Source organism: Xyrauchen texanus, chromosome 43 (assembly GCF_025860055.1).
Source record: "Xyrauchen texanus isolate HMW12.3.18 chromosome 43, RBS_HiC_50CHRs, whole genome shotgun sequence".
Classification (NCBI taxonomy): Eukaryota; Metazoa; Chordata; class Actinopteri; order Cypriniformes; family Catostomidae; genus Xyrauchen; species Xyrauchen texanus.
The window spans coordinates 11,112,328-11,128,870 of NC_068318.1; the positions used below are offsets into that span (position 1 = coordinate 11,112,328).

The window sequence follows — 16,543 nt, forward strand, 5'->3', positions numbered from 1 at the left end:
AAGCCCAGAAATATTTGTGTACTCAATTTTCTGAAGTGTATCTGTGACTAGTGAGACTATTCTGCAATTGCCTAAAGTATTGTATTGCTCTACATATGTAAATACTTTTCTATCAGGCATTAAAAAAAACTTCCCTGTTAATTTATTCATTTTAAAAATCTCTACATCAGGGATCTGTTTTAATATAAAAAAAATTATAGAACTTTTAATGTTTGCTGCAAAGCGAGCGAGTTTAATTTTTTTTTTCTAAAACTTTACCCGTTTACATGCTATGGTCATGATGCAGGTCTCCTCGATGGATTGACTTTCTGCACACAACTGAATAACACCGGCTGCATAACTATGATAAATGATTACCGCAAGAGTTAGATTAACATACAGGTGTGAAGGGACAATAAAAAAAATACATACACATATTCGTCTCTGGCTTGCTTTTGCTCGCATGTCAATGATGCCGAGATCTACTTTTATATTTAATTGAATCACTGAGAAGGTCTACCTGCACAATCGCATGCATAGTTGCCAGATTGCACAAAATAAGTATAATATTAGGCAGACTATTTCCAAATTGCTCAAGTATAAATCTCAAACTGGGGGTGTTTTGTCTCTTATCTGGCAACACTTGAGCATGTTAAGCCCTTGTGGAGACGCATTAGGTCCCAATGAAAGTTAACTGAAATATCCAATAAAAAAAAGAAAAACAACGCTTTTACGATAAATAAGCCACGGGCCACATTAAACCATGTGGAGGGCCTGATCTGGGCCCACGGGCCGTATGTTGCCCATGTCTGCCCTTAGAATAGGAGGGATATATGCATTGGGACTGCATTCAAACATATATGATATACTCTGTCTGAATGAACTGCATCAATTTCATTGCATTTCTAATAAAACATTTAATCTGAATTTTGTGCAAAGTCTTGGTTTGAAAAGCTCTTTAAAAAACAAGTCAGTAATCTAGAGTTATGAGAACTAGAGGATGAGCAGCACTGAGCTTGTAGAAGTATGTCATTGAGAACAAACAGGCTGGGGTTGTTGAAGGATGGTATGTCCCTCGTAAAGGTAACATTTACACAAACTGCATACTTTAATCAGGCCCTGTAATCAATTGTACTCTAAAATCATGAGCACTGATTGTGCCTCAGTTTAACATCACACTGACAGAGCAGTGTCTGTATAAACAAGCTGATCGGAGATCGGCACCTCTACTTGAAAATTTTGGCTTTACACCAAAACCTAGTAAGCTGCCTTGATGTCTAACTGCCTCTGCAAGGCAGCATCCTAACTAAAATGGGACCTCATAAGTGACTGGTTTGGAATAGGGAGCAACTTTTTTTTTCTTCATACAGGTTAGGAATGACATGAGGGTGAGTAACTAACAGAACTTTAATTATTGGGTTAACTATTCATTAAAATGCAACAATGGAAGTTCACAAGGATTTTTTAACAGATCTTTGGTACGAGCACAGGCCAAGCTCTGCACTTCTGCAATGTGGAAATGGATCACAGCATTGTTGAGATGTACAAGAGAAACATTAAGTAGGAGTAACGTGTTGTTAAAGGAGGAGAGAGAAGTGGAAAGTTTTATGAGCCTCTTGAAACCATTTTGAAAATTGCTAAAACACCCAGTTATGTACGCAAGCCAGCCTCAAACAAGTTTCACACGAACAGCTCCACTTTATTGTGGTTTGTGAGGTAGACCTTCAATTATGAAAGCAACAGCACACAATGTAAAGGTAATATTTCAGCAAAACAAAAAAACTCAACAATTTGAGGCTTCCCTTTAGGATCTGAACAGTGTTTATAACGGTACAAATTTAGCATCTTAATGGATAAATGTGACACACTGTTATGTGAGGAAGATGTATGGCTGTGTGTCTACCAAGAACAGAATGAAAGAACTGCATTTTTTGCCAGAGGAGAACCTATGGCCAAAAACTCAGATTCAAACACCGATACTTTGACGTAACAAGCTGGTTACATTTTAGCAGGAGTTTAATGTCTGAAAAGCATTTTATTATCCAAATGTATGAACAAAGCAAGTGCAAACATACTAAAACCAAAGAGCCACAGCATTGCTGTCTACTGCCAACTTAGGCAGCATGCTAATCAAAATATAAACACAAGTGACCAATTTGGAAATTGGCAGCAATTCTCTTCATGAAGTGTGCCAAACATTGGTACACCCTTGCAGATATATCAGTGTACCAATAAAGTCATCATTGTACAAAACCACAGCAAAGGTTTGGTGATATGTATGCAAAGCAGTTACCTGAGGCAGTTTCTTATCTTCATCAGAGAGGCAGTCTATGGCATTGTTGAACACTTCCTCCACCAGTTTCTTCTCTTCATCTATAGTTGGACAGAGAAATTAGAAATTTCAGGAAGGACATTTTGCCATTAAAGAGCAACATCTCAGCTGTGGAATGAACATTGGAAACACAGCCAGTAACACTGGGTGTATGCGAGCGCAGCCTTTACAGAGAGTTGGGAGAGTTTCCATGATCACATAAAAAAAGCTACAGGTCAGCGAGATGTATGTAGTGGGAGCATCATAAAGAATGAGATGGAGAGAAAATGGAAAGACCCAAGATGCCATGTTCTTGATTTCTGCATGCAGCACGTGGCATTGTCGGCTCAAGAGGATTAGATCATTAAAACGGCCCTGCATAACAAAATAAAAACTAAATATAGAATACAAGCATCCAACTAGCACAATATGGCCACAGCAGCAATGCAATAAATGAATGTAATGAAATAAAGGGCTGGGTATGGCAAAGTAAATCAGACAACACATCTTTCTGCAGGGTGCAACAGTCGGGATCCAAAAGTAAAAATCACATTCATTAGAATTAAATGTATATATTGTTTCTACACTTATAATAAACTACTTAAAATAAATAGTTTGACATTTTTCCATGGTTTTTAATTAAATTACATCATTCGTAATGCTTCATGGGATTGTAGTTCATTCTAGAGGTCAACTGATATATCGGTTTTACTGATTAAGCAGAGCTGATAGTTCCTTTTTGGAACTATCAGTTGCCGGCAAAAAAACGATGCAGACAGTTGCCAATAGTTTTTTGACCAAAACCCCAACATGCTGCTAATATATATATATATATATAAGGCTTCAAAAAGCTTAATTTAATGAATAGTTACATATAGAGCAATGTAACGAAGCCAAGACTCTTTCACAGTTTATGGACTAATTCAAGAATAATAATGGGAGATGTTATAAAAAAAAAAAAAAGACATATGATAATGGCCAATCGATCGCTGATAATCTGCTATTGATGAATGATGATCACAGTTGATTACTGCTGAAGAGTTTTTATTTGCCCATAATTGGATTTTGGTTGCACATCGAACACGCATCTGGGATCTACTTTTGGACTCTTGCAGCTTCCATGTCTGTGCCCATCACGCAAAGGACTAGGAAAATTGAATATTCAATAAATCCATTTTGAAAACTATCGTCCTGTTATTGTTTTCTTTGCCTTTTCCACCAGAGTTATCAGTGCTGGCAAAATCCACTATTGGTCAACTATTAGTTCATTCCCTTATGATATGCGTTAAGTATACAGGCGGGGACCAGAGGTTGCGCTCGAAAAAAACCTTTATACGTCACTGACAGTCTTTTTATTTTTAACCGTCATACTTGATTTCATTTCAGAAATACCAAGGCTACATTCAGGGGTGTAACATCCATTATAATGGCACATTCAGCACATTCCAGTGGATATATAATTGATTTTTGACACAAGGGCAAGTTTGGTGAAACAAGTCAACCTGTCAATCAACCGCTAAGCTACATCAAACATTTTAAACTTTGCCGTTAACATGTGGATTAAAAGGAAATAACTGCCTGGTCGGAAAATTTGAAAGTGCATACACTCATGTACGGACATCATGGAACTTTATACTTTAACCCGATATAAACCACAACAGCTCAGTCTAAACAGGTTCTCCATTAAAAGAGAATTCTTCTCTAAATGTCATGTTTTCGACTAAATTAAATGAAAGTATAACTGGCAGAAAAGGTAAGGCGATTTTATTCGTGCTTTTTTGTTTCTATAGTTTATGAATTTTATTATCATACAGTGACACATTGCCATAATGAAATGATTTATACATCATGAAATCAGAGACACTCGGATCGCCCTAATTGCATCTTAACACCAGGCAATAGACAAGGGCAGAAAACATACACCATGCGAGAGAACATAAAAACTGATGCAGTAGGTGTAAATGGTTCTTTTTTTAATCAGTCAAATTGATGGAAAGCATTAGGAATTTTCCATCAAGGTGCAAATTATTTTTTTCTAAAAATAAATGGGTAAATGGAGAATTGTCGGTTAGGCAACTGCTGGCGGGGACTGTTGTGCTCTCTATTGTGTTCCTTTTGCAGACAGTGTGCAAAAAAACAAACATACAGCGTGACCAGTGTAGTATAATTCACAAAAGAAACTTATGAGTCTTTATATTAACTGGTTAAAAAAAAAAAAAAAAAAAAACACAAACTCCCAAATTATCAGTATAAATCATTCTAACTAAATAATTTTAGTGAATCAGTCAGAGTGTTAATGAATTAATATTTGTTTCACATACTGTACTTCTAGTTAGTCACCATAACTTTGATTTATGTCCAACTCGAAAAGAGCCTAGAACTGTTTCTGTGTTTATGTTCTTAAAGGGATAGTTCACCCAAAAAATTATTATCATTTACTCACTCATGTCGTTTCAAAACTGTATTCTTCTGTGAAACACAAAAGATGTTAGGCAGATTGTTAGGGACTGACAAGCCAGTCATTCTTTAAAATTTCTCATTTTCCACAGAAAGTCACAAATTATGCCATTTTTTATTTTTGCCTGAACGATCCCTTTAAGCCTCAATGGACCAATTTTATGAGACGAGGTTTGCGAGACTGATAGTTCATACTACAAATGCAGGACTAGTTAAATGTTACACATTCACAACTATGAGTTTTTTTTTTATTATAAAAAGTGGCATTTATAAAAAAATATATATATATATATGTAACAATACTGTTTAATTTCAGTATGTAGTTAAGACAACATTTGGCAAAAAATGATTTTGTAGGAAATACAGGACCACTGCAATAATTGAGGGTGCATTACTTCAGCACCAGTCGCTGATAAAGCATCACCTCAGTAAGATAATGAAAACTAACAGACTTCGCTTGTGCACATTGGAAATTATGAAAATGTTCTGGAATGCTTCTACAAAATAACACTCGAGTTGGAACGTTCTTATGATGACATCTGCTCTGACAGAGCCAATGAAAACAGCCTCCCCACCTAAAGCACAACAAGAAAACCAGTAACAGCTGTGTGGACCGCTTGTGCGTCCTATAGGTCTTAGCCATATACCAAAGATTTTATAAGGTTTTGAATGCATACTATTTCCCAACAAAAACATGTTTAAAAGTCCACAATAATGCAAAGCTTTTGTGTGCATCTTTGAAAAATCCAGTTAGGTCTTGCAAAGCAGTATAGGAAGTGCTGCCACATGCATGGCTGAACCTTGTCAACGGATGTGTAACCTATGAGCCCATCCATTTCCCACACAAGAAAATATAGGACTTGCCACATCAACAAAACCTGAGAATGAAGGGAATGTTGAAGTATTTGGTTTTGTAACTGTCACACGTTCTGTTTCCAATGGATAAAGAGCTCCCTGTATCCAGTAATGGCTGTAGAAATAAAAATTTCCCCAAAAACAGCCCCAAGCGGAGAACATTTCTTTTCTAACATTTTTTGGCAATGATTTGAATTTTTTTAATTCTCCATCTAATTAAATGGAAGAAATGAATCATACTCTCTCCCACATTTTTGAGCAATATGAGAAAGATAAATCTTAACTTCTAGACCTAAAAACAAGCAACAAAAGATTAGCAATGATGTTTTTTCTCCAATTAAAAATGTTATGGTATTTTTAAAGCATGTTGCTATGTGGCTGCAAGGGTATTCTGGAAGTAAAAAGAGTCCTTCCTCTGGTCTCTATGATATTCTGGTCCCTAAATATGGCCAGGGCCCTCCAACATATGTACATTGGATTTTTTTTTTGCCATTTTATTGTCTGCCAGGTATTGTCTTTTCCGGTGCACTTAGAAAAGTATAAGCACAGCTCTCCTTAAAGGGATAGTTCACCCAAAAATAATTCTCATTTACTCACCCTCGTGCCATCTCAGATGTGTATGACTTGCTTCTTCAGAACACAATCAAAGATTTCAGGAGAATATTTCCGCTCTGTAGGCCCATACAATGCAAATGAATTGTGACCAAATCTTTGAAGCTCCAAAAAAAAAAAAAAAAACGTAACCGCAACACTAAACTAATCCATAAACCTCCAGTGGTTAAATCAAACTCTTAAGATGCAATATAATAGGTGTCGGAGAGAAACATCAATATTTAAGTCCTTTTAACTATAAATCTCCATCTTTGACCATCCCGACCAGTAGGTGGCGATATGCATGAAGAATATGAATCACCAAAAAAAAAAAAAAAGAATGTGAAAGTGGAGATTTCTAGTAAAAAGTAATTAAATATTGATCCGTTTTTTTACCCACACATCATATCGCTTTAAAAGACATGGATTTAACCACTGGATGTTTATGGATTACTTTTACACTGCCTTAATGTTCTTTTTGGAGCTTCAAAGTTCAGGGAAAAATTCACTTGCAACGTATTGACCTACAGAGCGGAGATAAAATGCTGAAGAAATTGTCACACATCTGGGATGACATTAGGAAGAGTAAATGATGAGAATTAGAATTTTTTGTATGAACCATCCATTTAACAAGCTGCACAATTTGAGGTAATATTCTGTAACACAAATGGTGCTGGAGGAATATTACGCACTGCTTGCCTCTGTAATTATTAATTGTACCATGAATACCTGTGTTGAAATCCAGTTTGGACACCTGCAGTGCGTAGGCCTCGCACTCTTTCTTACTGAAGCTGAAGATGATCACCGGCTGAAAGTTCCTCTCCATGATCATCTTCACGATCTTAAACACGTTGGATGGACCTGAGACAAACACACAAATGCAGCGATTTAGTGCAGGGATCACCTCAAGCAATATATAAGGCTGTTTAAAACTGGTATTAACATCCATTTCGTCTGCTCCAAGCTTGTGGACAGCACTAAAAACCAACGTAAACAAGATCCAATGTGGTTTGTGATCTGATTGCACAGCAGGGCCAATCAATACGAGACTATCAGAAATAAGTGGAGGTCACTGTGGTTACCAATTTTTCTGGACCAGTGGCTCAATTGAGAGCTTGCAATACCCTCATTGTGCAATTTCATTCTTTTACTTAACGTCATACTGACCTTTGGTTCCACCCCTTCGGCCTTTGGGGTCCCATTTGCCCCCACTGCTGCCTCCAGAGTCCCCGGAGTCCCTCAGGACCTGCATGGCTGTGTTGAAGTTGTCTTCTCTGAACTCTCCCTGATGAGAAATGGCAAACAATTCGATTACATAACAATAACACCGGGAACATTTACTCAAACATGAATGGCTTGTTGCATAACTACACAGCAACAAGACAATGCACACTAATATTCCAGTATTTAGAATCTACATCAGAGCATGCCACTCTTGAAACCACACCCAAGCTACACCCATGTCCTGCAAGACAGGTTGGACCTGAGAACAGCAAATTTAATAAAAGTTCCATATTTGGCATTATAACAGAGGTTGGCACACTCCCAACATCACTTAAGTGTGTTTAACTAATCTAATGCAGCTATCCAAAGTTTTTGATTGGCTTACGTTCTCATCCACAACAAGATGAAGTCCATCGCCCCCTGCTGGAAAGACGTAGTGCTGCAGGGGAGTGGGGCGGTAGTCCGTGTAAACCACGTGGCAGGGCTGCATATCAGACAAGGAAAAACTCATGTGGATGTATCATTAGGAACTTCATTATAATTAAGATTTACATTAGGGATGGATGGTATGACCAACATCATTTATCATGGTACGAGTGATTTTATATCACTGTAGTATAAAAAAAAAAATTACAATAAAATAATTTTTTAAGTCCACAAAAATAAAAAAATAAATACATTTGGATAAACCGTTAAAATAAATATTTTAAAGGTTCTTCATCTTATTTAATTATTTTCTCTTGGGTGGATGTGTTGAAAGCTAACCTACTGTGCTTTGAGCAACAAAGATGAAATGACGCACCTGTTTATGGAGGTGACAAATCCACTCCGCAAACTGCCGGGCGTTGGGAATGGTGGCTGAGAGGAAGACATAGTGCACGTTGTCTGGCAGTAGGATGATGGTTTCCTCCCAAACCACTCCACGCTCTGCAGGTCACATGACCCAGAAAGATAAAAACCCCACATTGGCTACAGTTGAAGTCAGAAGTTAACATACATCTTAGCCAAATACATTTACAGTACATCCGGAAAGTATAACACTTATGTAAATTGTGTGTTTTTTTTTTATATAAATTTGCAAAGATTTCAAAAAAACTTTTTTCACGTTGTCATTATGGGGTATTTGCGGGGGCAGTGGTGGCTCAGTGGTTGAGGCTCAGGGTTATTGACCAGAAGGTCGGGGGTTCAAGCCCCAGCACCACCAAGATGCCACTGTTGGGCCTTTGAGCAAGGCACTTAACTCCAGGTTGCTCCGGGGGGATTGTCCCTGTAATAAGTGTACTGTAAGTCGCTTTGGATAAAAGCGTCTGCCAAATGCATAAATGTAAATGTTTGTAGAATTTTTGAGGAAAATTATGATTTGAATCCATTTTGGAATAAGGCTGTAACATAACAAAATGTGGAAAAAGTGAAGTGCTGTGAATACTTTTCGGATGCACTGTAAACTCGTTTTTCACAATTCCTGACATTTAATCATAGAAAACATTGCCTGTCTTAGGTCAGTTACGATCACTACTTTATTTTAAGAATGTGAAATGTTAGAATAATAGTAGAGAGAATGATTTCAGTTTTTATTTCTTTCATCACATTCACAGTGGGCCAGAAGTTTACATACACTTTGTTAGTATTTGGTAGCATTGACTTGTTTATCTTGGGTCAACCTGTGGCTATCCTTCCAAAAGCTTCTCAAAATAAGTTGCTGGAATTTTGGCCCATTCCTCCAGACAGAACTGGTGTAATGTTGTCAGGTTTGTAGGCCTCCTTGCTCACACACTTTTTCAGTTCTGCCTACAAAGGTTCTATCGGATTGAGGTCAGGGCTTTGTGATGGCCACTGGTATTAAACCATTTTGCCACAATGGCATGCTTGGGGTCATTGTCCATTTGGAAGACCCATTTGTGAATTTCAGTTGTGTTTGATAAGTGAATTTCTAGTACCAAATTAGCAATTTAGCATGATTAGTCAAGGAAAAGGTGTTGGAGTGATGGCTGCTGGAAATGGGGCCTTTCTAGATTTGATCAAAAATAACTTTTTTCAAATAGTTATGGTGCTGTTTTTTTTTTTACATCAGTAATGTCCTGACTATACTTTGTGATCAGCTGAATGGCAATTTGGGGAGTACCAATTTCCTTCCGAAACTACAAAATCTGTACATAATTATTCCAAACATTTGGCCGCCAGTGTAAATACTTGTCTAGACGTTTCCTCCAGTATCTTCTCAAGGTGCTTTGCTGTTGTTCTGGGATCGATTTGCACTTTTCGCACCAAACTACGTTCAATCAGCAAAGAAATTGCTCCTGAGGATCTACCAGATATGTGGAGGTCCACAATTTTTTTTTCTGAGGTCTTGGCTGATTTTTTTTTTTTATTTTCCCACGATGTCAAGCGAAGTGGCACGGAGTTTGAAGGTAGGTCTTAAAATACATCCTCAGGTACACATCCTATCAGAAGCTAACTGGCTAATTGTCTAAAGGCTTGACACCATTTTCTGGAATTGTTTCAAGCTGTTTAAAGGCACAGATAACTTGGTGACTGTAAACTTCTGAGCCACTGGAATTGTGCTATAGTCAATTAAATGTGAAACAATCTGTCTGTAAACAATTGTTGAAAAATTTACTTGTGTCATGCACAATGTCCTAAATGACTTGCCAAAACTATAGTTTGCTAATATTAAATACTGTTGATTAGTTATTGCTCATACAGTATCTATTCTATTGTAATACATTGTGGAAGATTGTAAGAGCCCATGTTTTGTTTCCCTTGTGTGTTTGTGAGCTAAAAGCACAGACATTTCAAAATAAGAGTCCCCAGTGTATTTCAGGCTTGTTCATTATTAAAAGTCCCACATTATGCACCAAAACATTTTTTATGGTTATTACTGGTATTTTGGTTGCATCTGAGATTCATTTTGGACTCTTGAAGCCTCAAAGTCTATGCATGTCACAAAGACTAAAAATGTTTTAACATTCAATAAATCCATTTTAAAAACTATAGGCCAATTAATCAGTTATGGGCTTAGGCAAACACCTAGTTATCATATCCGCAAAGTCCACTATCGGTCGAACCCTATTCAGTGTTTGTCTTAGAAATAAAAATGGATAATTAAATTTAGCATATTTTTAGGAAATGTACTAGGTTATCTAAGTATAGTATGGCATACCATGCAAAGCATACATAGTTTATACTGCAGAAATAGTAAAACAAGTGTGCGTAACAATGATAGCTGACATTCAACACCACCATCCTGCAATGCAAAGACCACATATAAGAAAGTTTGACAACATCTGTCAGTTAAACATCAAGAATGACTGACCTGCATCTCTCATATAATGAATCTCGTCAAAGATGACCCACGCCACCTCTCTCATGACCTCGGACCCTCTGTAGAGCATGCTCCTCAAGATCTATGGGAAAAATAAAATTATTAGTAGAGACCAAGCAGTGACTTCTTGTTTCAGTGTCTGACAGCTGATAAAGTGACTATCACCTCAGTGGTCATGACCAGGCAGGAGGCTGTGGGGTTGATGGTGACATCACCGGTCATCAGACCCACGTCCTGAAACTCCTCGTACATCTCTCTGTACTTTTGGTTGCTCAAGGCTTTGATGGGGCTAGTGAAGATCACTCGTTGCTTTTCTCGGAGTGCCAAAGCGATGGCATACCTAGATGCAGGGGAGAAAACAAAGTCTCACATATCGGATTACATATCTTGTGAAATTGGGCAAACATCCAACCTCGAATAAAACGGCACACTAGAAATAGGAACTTAACGCTTCTGGTTCCACAGCAACTTCATTTCAGTTCCTTACCAATTCTGAGAAACAATGAACAATGTTCGGAAACAATTCTTATTAAATTCAATACCCCAGGAAGCCCATTGTCAAATTCTGAAATTTCAGATTTCAACTGAACGGTACCAAATCAGAAATAAATTCAGTAAAATTCTTGGGGGGGGGGGAAGTGACTTCTTACACTGCGCATGTCATCAAATAATAAAGCACCAAATTTCAATTTTATCTATGTTTGCAATCTATTAGACTCACTCTGCACACACTGTCTTTCCTGCTGATGTGTGGGCCGACACAAGTACAGACTGGTTGTTATCGATGCACAGGAGGGCTTCGCGCTGGAAAGGGTCCAGTATGAATGGGTACTCCTGTAAGGGGACAGTAAACAAAGTTCAAACAGAAGGAAAGCATCAATGTTGTCAGAGAATGCTCAAATAAGGTTAATTCAAATCACCTTTGCTGCTTTTCCAACCCGTGGTTTCAGTTGTATGTATTCCTCATCTGCAGGTAGAGCCACCTGAGAGAGAAAGATGGGGTCACCAACAGGACATTCTTTTTAAATATACATATTTTAACCATTGAGACTCACAATCTCTTTTTTTCCCTGTCCATGTGACGCTTTGTATAATGTTGATATTTTCTTTTTTCTTATTAGAATAGTTGTACTCCAAAAGAAATTGCAATTTTGAAACACTCACGAGATGAAGACTCCAGTCATATCAGTAAACTTATAAAAGCTATTTTTCTATCTACAAGGAGAGGGTCCCCTCAGACTATTGATTTTGAATGACACTGTATTCAAGGTGTCAGTGTCAGTCCAAGACGACATAACTAAAAAAAAACTACAGAGTGCACCTTTAAAATGTTTTTGTAAAATATATATGTAGGTAAATACTGCTGCTTATTATGTTTGCTTGACGAGGCCAGAGTTTTTCCAAAATCCCTAATCCAAAACTATCAATTGTTATTCCTACAGACGGTTCCGACTTGCATTGCTATATCTTTTCTAACTGATCGGAACAAAGTTTTTTGCACAGCGGATGATAAAATCTTACCCTCAGAGAATGTTCAAACAGTCAAATGGAATGTTCGTTAATTCAAACTCGAAGTGTCAAAAAATTCAAATGTAAACAAACCCACACAAGGACTGCCATATCGTAGATTCAGGTTAAAATACAAAATAGATCCATCTATTAATCTTTCAGGTTTTATCTAAAAGGTCTATATAGCTATCTACGGTACCTATCTTTTTAAAAATTTCAGACAAAGGCTTTCTCAAGTCTACATCCATGTTTGTGGTCTAGTGGTCAAATTGGTGCACAGAATATCACTCTTCCTTTTGTTCATGCCTTGATATTTTACAACTAGATTTATACTATATTTCAATTCTTGCAGTAAACATTTCAAATCAATTTTGTAACCATAGCAGGTTTGAATATTTCTGTAACTGCTGATCTCCTGGGATTTTCACATACAATAGTCTCTAGAATTTACTCAGATTGGTGCCAAAGAACATCAAGTGAGGGGCAGTTCTGTGGATGGAAACGCCTTGTTGATGAGAGAGGTCAACAGAGAATGGCCAGACTGGTTCAAACAGACAAAGTCTACGGAAATACAATTGTGGTGAGAAGAATATAATCTTAATGCTATTCTGAGATGCGGGTTGGTGCCGTTTTGGCAGCATGAGGGGGACCTACACAATATTAGGCAGGTGGTTTTAATGTTGTGGTTGATTGGTGTGTGTTTGTGTATATATCAGACATGGGGACTTGTGACTTGGACTCGAGTCGACTCGAGTCGCTATTTTTATGACTTGTGACTTGACTTGACAAAAAATAAAATACTTGAGACTTGACTCGGACTTGGAAGTTAAAGACTCGGGACTTGACTTGACTTGAGACACTAAGACTTGAATGACTTGAGTGTTAATCACATCATGTTTTCAGTGTGAATATAAAATATATAAATTATTTAAAAAAATAAAGTTGATCCAGCTGGAGAGCAGGCTGAGAATAGTTTTGTCATGACTGGATCACGACACTATAGGCTATCATCAGCCATGCCCTCTCGTACCTTACGCACACCACGCCCACTTAGATCAGATAACCCATCAACATGTCAGCCGGAGGGGTAACGTTACCGAGGGTCATCGCTTTCGGCTTCAAAAATGATTATCAAGATGGCAAAAGATGAACAGCGCTTTGCAAGACATGCAACGTTAAGATCGCGGACAGCCAGACGACAACCTCCAATTTCGTCCGCCATTTGAAGAGCCATTCTGCCCAGTAAGTGCTTGTCAATTTGTTAATTTTATCTGGTTAGTTGGTAGTTAGCTAATGTAATAATAGCAGGGTTCCCACGGGTCCTTGAAATCCTTTAAAGTTTGTGAATCTGAAAAATAAAATTCAAGGCCCTGGAAAGTTCTTGAAAATAAACATACATAGATACAGGTCCTTGAAAGTGCTTGAATTTATTTTGTGCAAGAAGTTTTCTGGAAAAAAAAATCTGTCCATTAATTTTTTATTTCGCCAACACTTCGTGGCTTATGCTGCATACTAGCCTGCTTGATTTACGTTAGTTACGCGCATTTACGTTAAGTGTTTCCCGCGCGAGGTACTTTGTTTTGTACGTTGCCATGACGTTCACGCGCGGTGGTACCTCAACGTTTCCCACTCACAGACATTGCAAAAATAGGCTTATGGATACTCTGTGTGAGTGAGTGAGTGAGTGTGGGTGTGGGAGTGTGAGAGCGCGAGAGTGAGTGTGTGTGAGCGCGAGAGTGAGTGAGTGTGGGTGGGTGTGGGAGAGAAAGTGTGTGTGAGAGAGAGAGTGGGTGTGGGAGAGAGAGGAGAAATGTAACAAAGTTTAATGTACGTAACTGTGTTTGAGAGAGAGAGAGGGAGGTGTTCAGGAGAGGAGTATGTTGGATGTTAAGCTGTTATTTGTTTTATGGACTCAATGTTGAAAATGTAAAACATTTCAAACACTGTTGGCAGAACTGAAAAATAAATAATTTTATGAAGTTACAATTTTGTTTGATTCCATGATGTATTTTACTGAACAGGAGTATTGTAATTTACTGACAGTTACTTATATCTTGTCTTTTCACTTTATTATGATCAGATTCTGCAGGTAAAATTACAATAATAAGGTGACTTGACTTGGACTTGACTTGACATAGCCTGTGACTTGACTTGCCCAAGAAAAAAATACTTGGGACTTACTTGAGACTTGCACATGTGTGACTTGGTCCCATCTATATATATATATATATATATATATATATATATATATATATATATATATATCTAATATATATCTAATATCTATATATATCTATATATATATATCTAATATATATATATATATATCTAATATATCTATATATATATATATATCTAATATATATATATATATATATATATATATATATATATATATATATATATATATATATATATATATATATATATATATATATATATATATATATATATCTAATATATATATATGCACATACATACACAGCATATATGTTTAAATCTACATCTCCCAGCACCAGTTGCTGACTGTGTGTTTGTGCATTCACCTCATGAGTGCATCCCTCCACAGTCTCCACCTGCTCCACCTTCACTTTAGGCATGAGCTCTGACAGACTGAAAGACAACACAGATGGAAAGATTGCATAAAGTATGTGCATTTAGGATAGTTTACCCAAAAATGAAAATTCTCTTATCACTTAGTCAGATATGTAAAACTGACTGTAAGATTTACAGAACACTTATTACAAGGACAATCTTTCTTGTGCAACCCGAAGTGCCATGCTCAAGGGCACAATGGTGACGGTACATGCATCACCCCTTCTGGGATTCAAACCTACAACATTTCAGTGAGTAGTTCACATTCTTCCTGCATATCACCACCTACTGGTCGAGGCTGGTCAAATGTGGAGATTTATAGTGACCCAAACAAATACAAGTACACAAATCTCACTTGATCTCCTCAGCTGACACCGTTTCCAGTTTTTGTCTTTTGCCCAGCACCACCTCATCAGCTCCATCATTATCAGTATCTCTTTTGAGGACAGATGCAGCTTTTGAACCAGTCTTCTGTTTCCCAGCTTTATCAGGGTTTTTCCTATGGAGTACAAAGACAACAAACACTCGTTAAAAAAAGGATAACCAGAGCTCAACTGAAAATAATTATTCTAACACAAGATGCTCAAGTAAACGACTTACTTGAAAGGCTACTTTTATCAGTACATTATAAATAACTTTCTGATTTGGATATATTATTATTTAGCTCTTGCACTCTGAGGACAATAGTGGGAATGTAAAAAATATGTATCTAAGTAAAATGGTAAGAGATTACTGAATGACGAAATATCGAATAGAAACGTGAAGGGGTTTAGTTTGTGTTTTTATTCATCAGAACTCAGAGGCGGTTTGATTAAACGCGCGTCACGCGCAGCAGCTACACGCGTACAGCATGGCAACACAAATGCACTCATACGTGAAGATTCAGTTCTGCAGGACACAACATGATAAACATCTATACCACCCATTCACATACCCCGTCTGAGCTGCAGACTTCGGAGTGGCTTTTTTGCTGGATTCCGACTGTTCTTCATCAAACACGCTGAACAGATCATCTCCAAATGCGTCCGCCATGATTGCACACAGAGCGCTGCGACAGGAAGTTACGAGGAGCCGGTCAAATATGTGAAGTGAGCGACGGTACGAAATAAATAAAATAAAAGCTCTCACATTGCTGGTCATTTCCGTATTGTATAAAATTGAAACAGACTTAAGTTTGAATCTCTCTCTTTTATATATATATATATATATATATATATATATATATATATATATATATATATATATATATATATATATATATATATGCAATAATATTAAACATAAGCAATTGTAGATTAAAAATCGTGGTTTTCTGACCACAACAAACATTTTAGCATTAACTCTAAAAATGTAATATCCAATTTTTTTGGTGGCCTGTTTTCTTAAGTTGTATGATTTTTTATTTTCTTTTAGGTCCTTGTGAATTGTCTGTTGTGGATATGAAAATATTTGTAGATTTACATAAATATGCATTGGTAGGTCTAAGATACAGATATGTTAATACAAAGAATTCAAATAATGTGGAAAATAAATGTGAATATATCTACAAAATAAAATAAAATAGATGTAGAATTTTTTTTTTAAGTAAAATAATCATAATAGGCCTACATAATTATATAAATAAAATAATATTTAAGATGAATAAAAAGTTGTATAGAACGTGTGGAACTAAAAATGGGTGAGAATGCAGAAAGGATCAT

At 36.9% G+C, this 16,543-nt stretch overlaps 1 protein-coding gene across 1 annotated transcript in view; it reads right to left on the reverse strand.

Moving 5' to 3' along the window:
* The window catches only part of LOC127635624 (exosome RNA helicase MTR4), a 43,519-nt gene extending 27,633 nt beyond the window's left edge, over positions 1-15,886 (reverse strand). The window contains exons 1-12 of the mRNA XM_052115778.1: positions 15,778-15,886; positions 15,199-15,342; positions 14,795-14,861; positions 11,660-11,722; positions 11,461-11,573; positions 10,905-11,079; positions 10,731-10,821; positions 8,220-8,344; positions 7,803-7,901; positions 7,361-7,478; positions 6,923-7,054; positions 2,273-2,352 (exon numbers count right to left, since the gene is read on the reverse strand). Of these exons, the coding sequence (XP_051971738.1) occupies positions 2,273-2,352; positions 6,923-7,054; positions 7,361-7,478; positions 7,803-7,901; positions 8,220-8,344; positions 10,731-10,821; positions 10,905-11,079; positions 11,461-11,573; positions 11,660-11,722; positions 14,795-14,861; positions 15,199-15,342; positions 15,778-15,875 (1,305 nt within the window). The 5' untranslated portion in view covers positions 15,876-15,886. The remainder of the gene's footprint in view (positions 1-2,272; positions 2,353-6,922; positions 7,055-7,360; positions 7,479-7,802; positions 7,902-8,219; positions 8,345-10,730; positions 10,822-10,904; positions 11,080-11,460; positions 11,574-11,659; positions 11,723-14,794; positions 14,862-15,198; positions 15,343-15,777) is intronic.
* Positions 15,887-16,543: the final 657 nt, after the last annotated feature.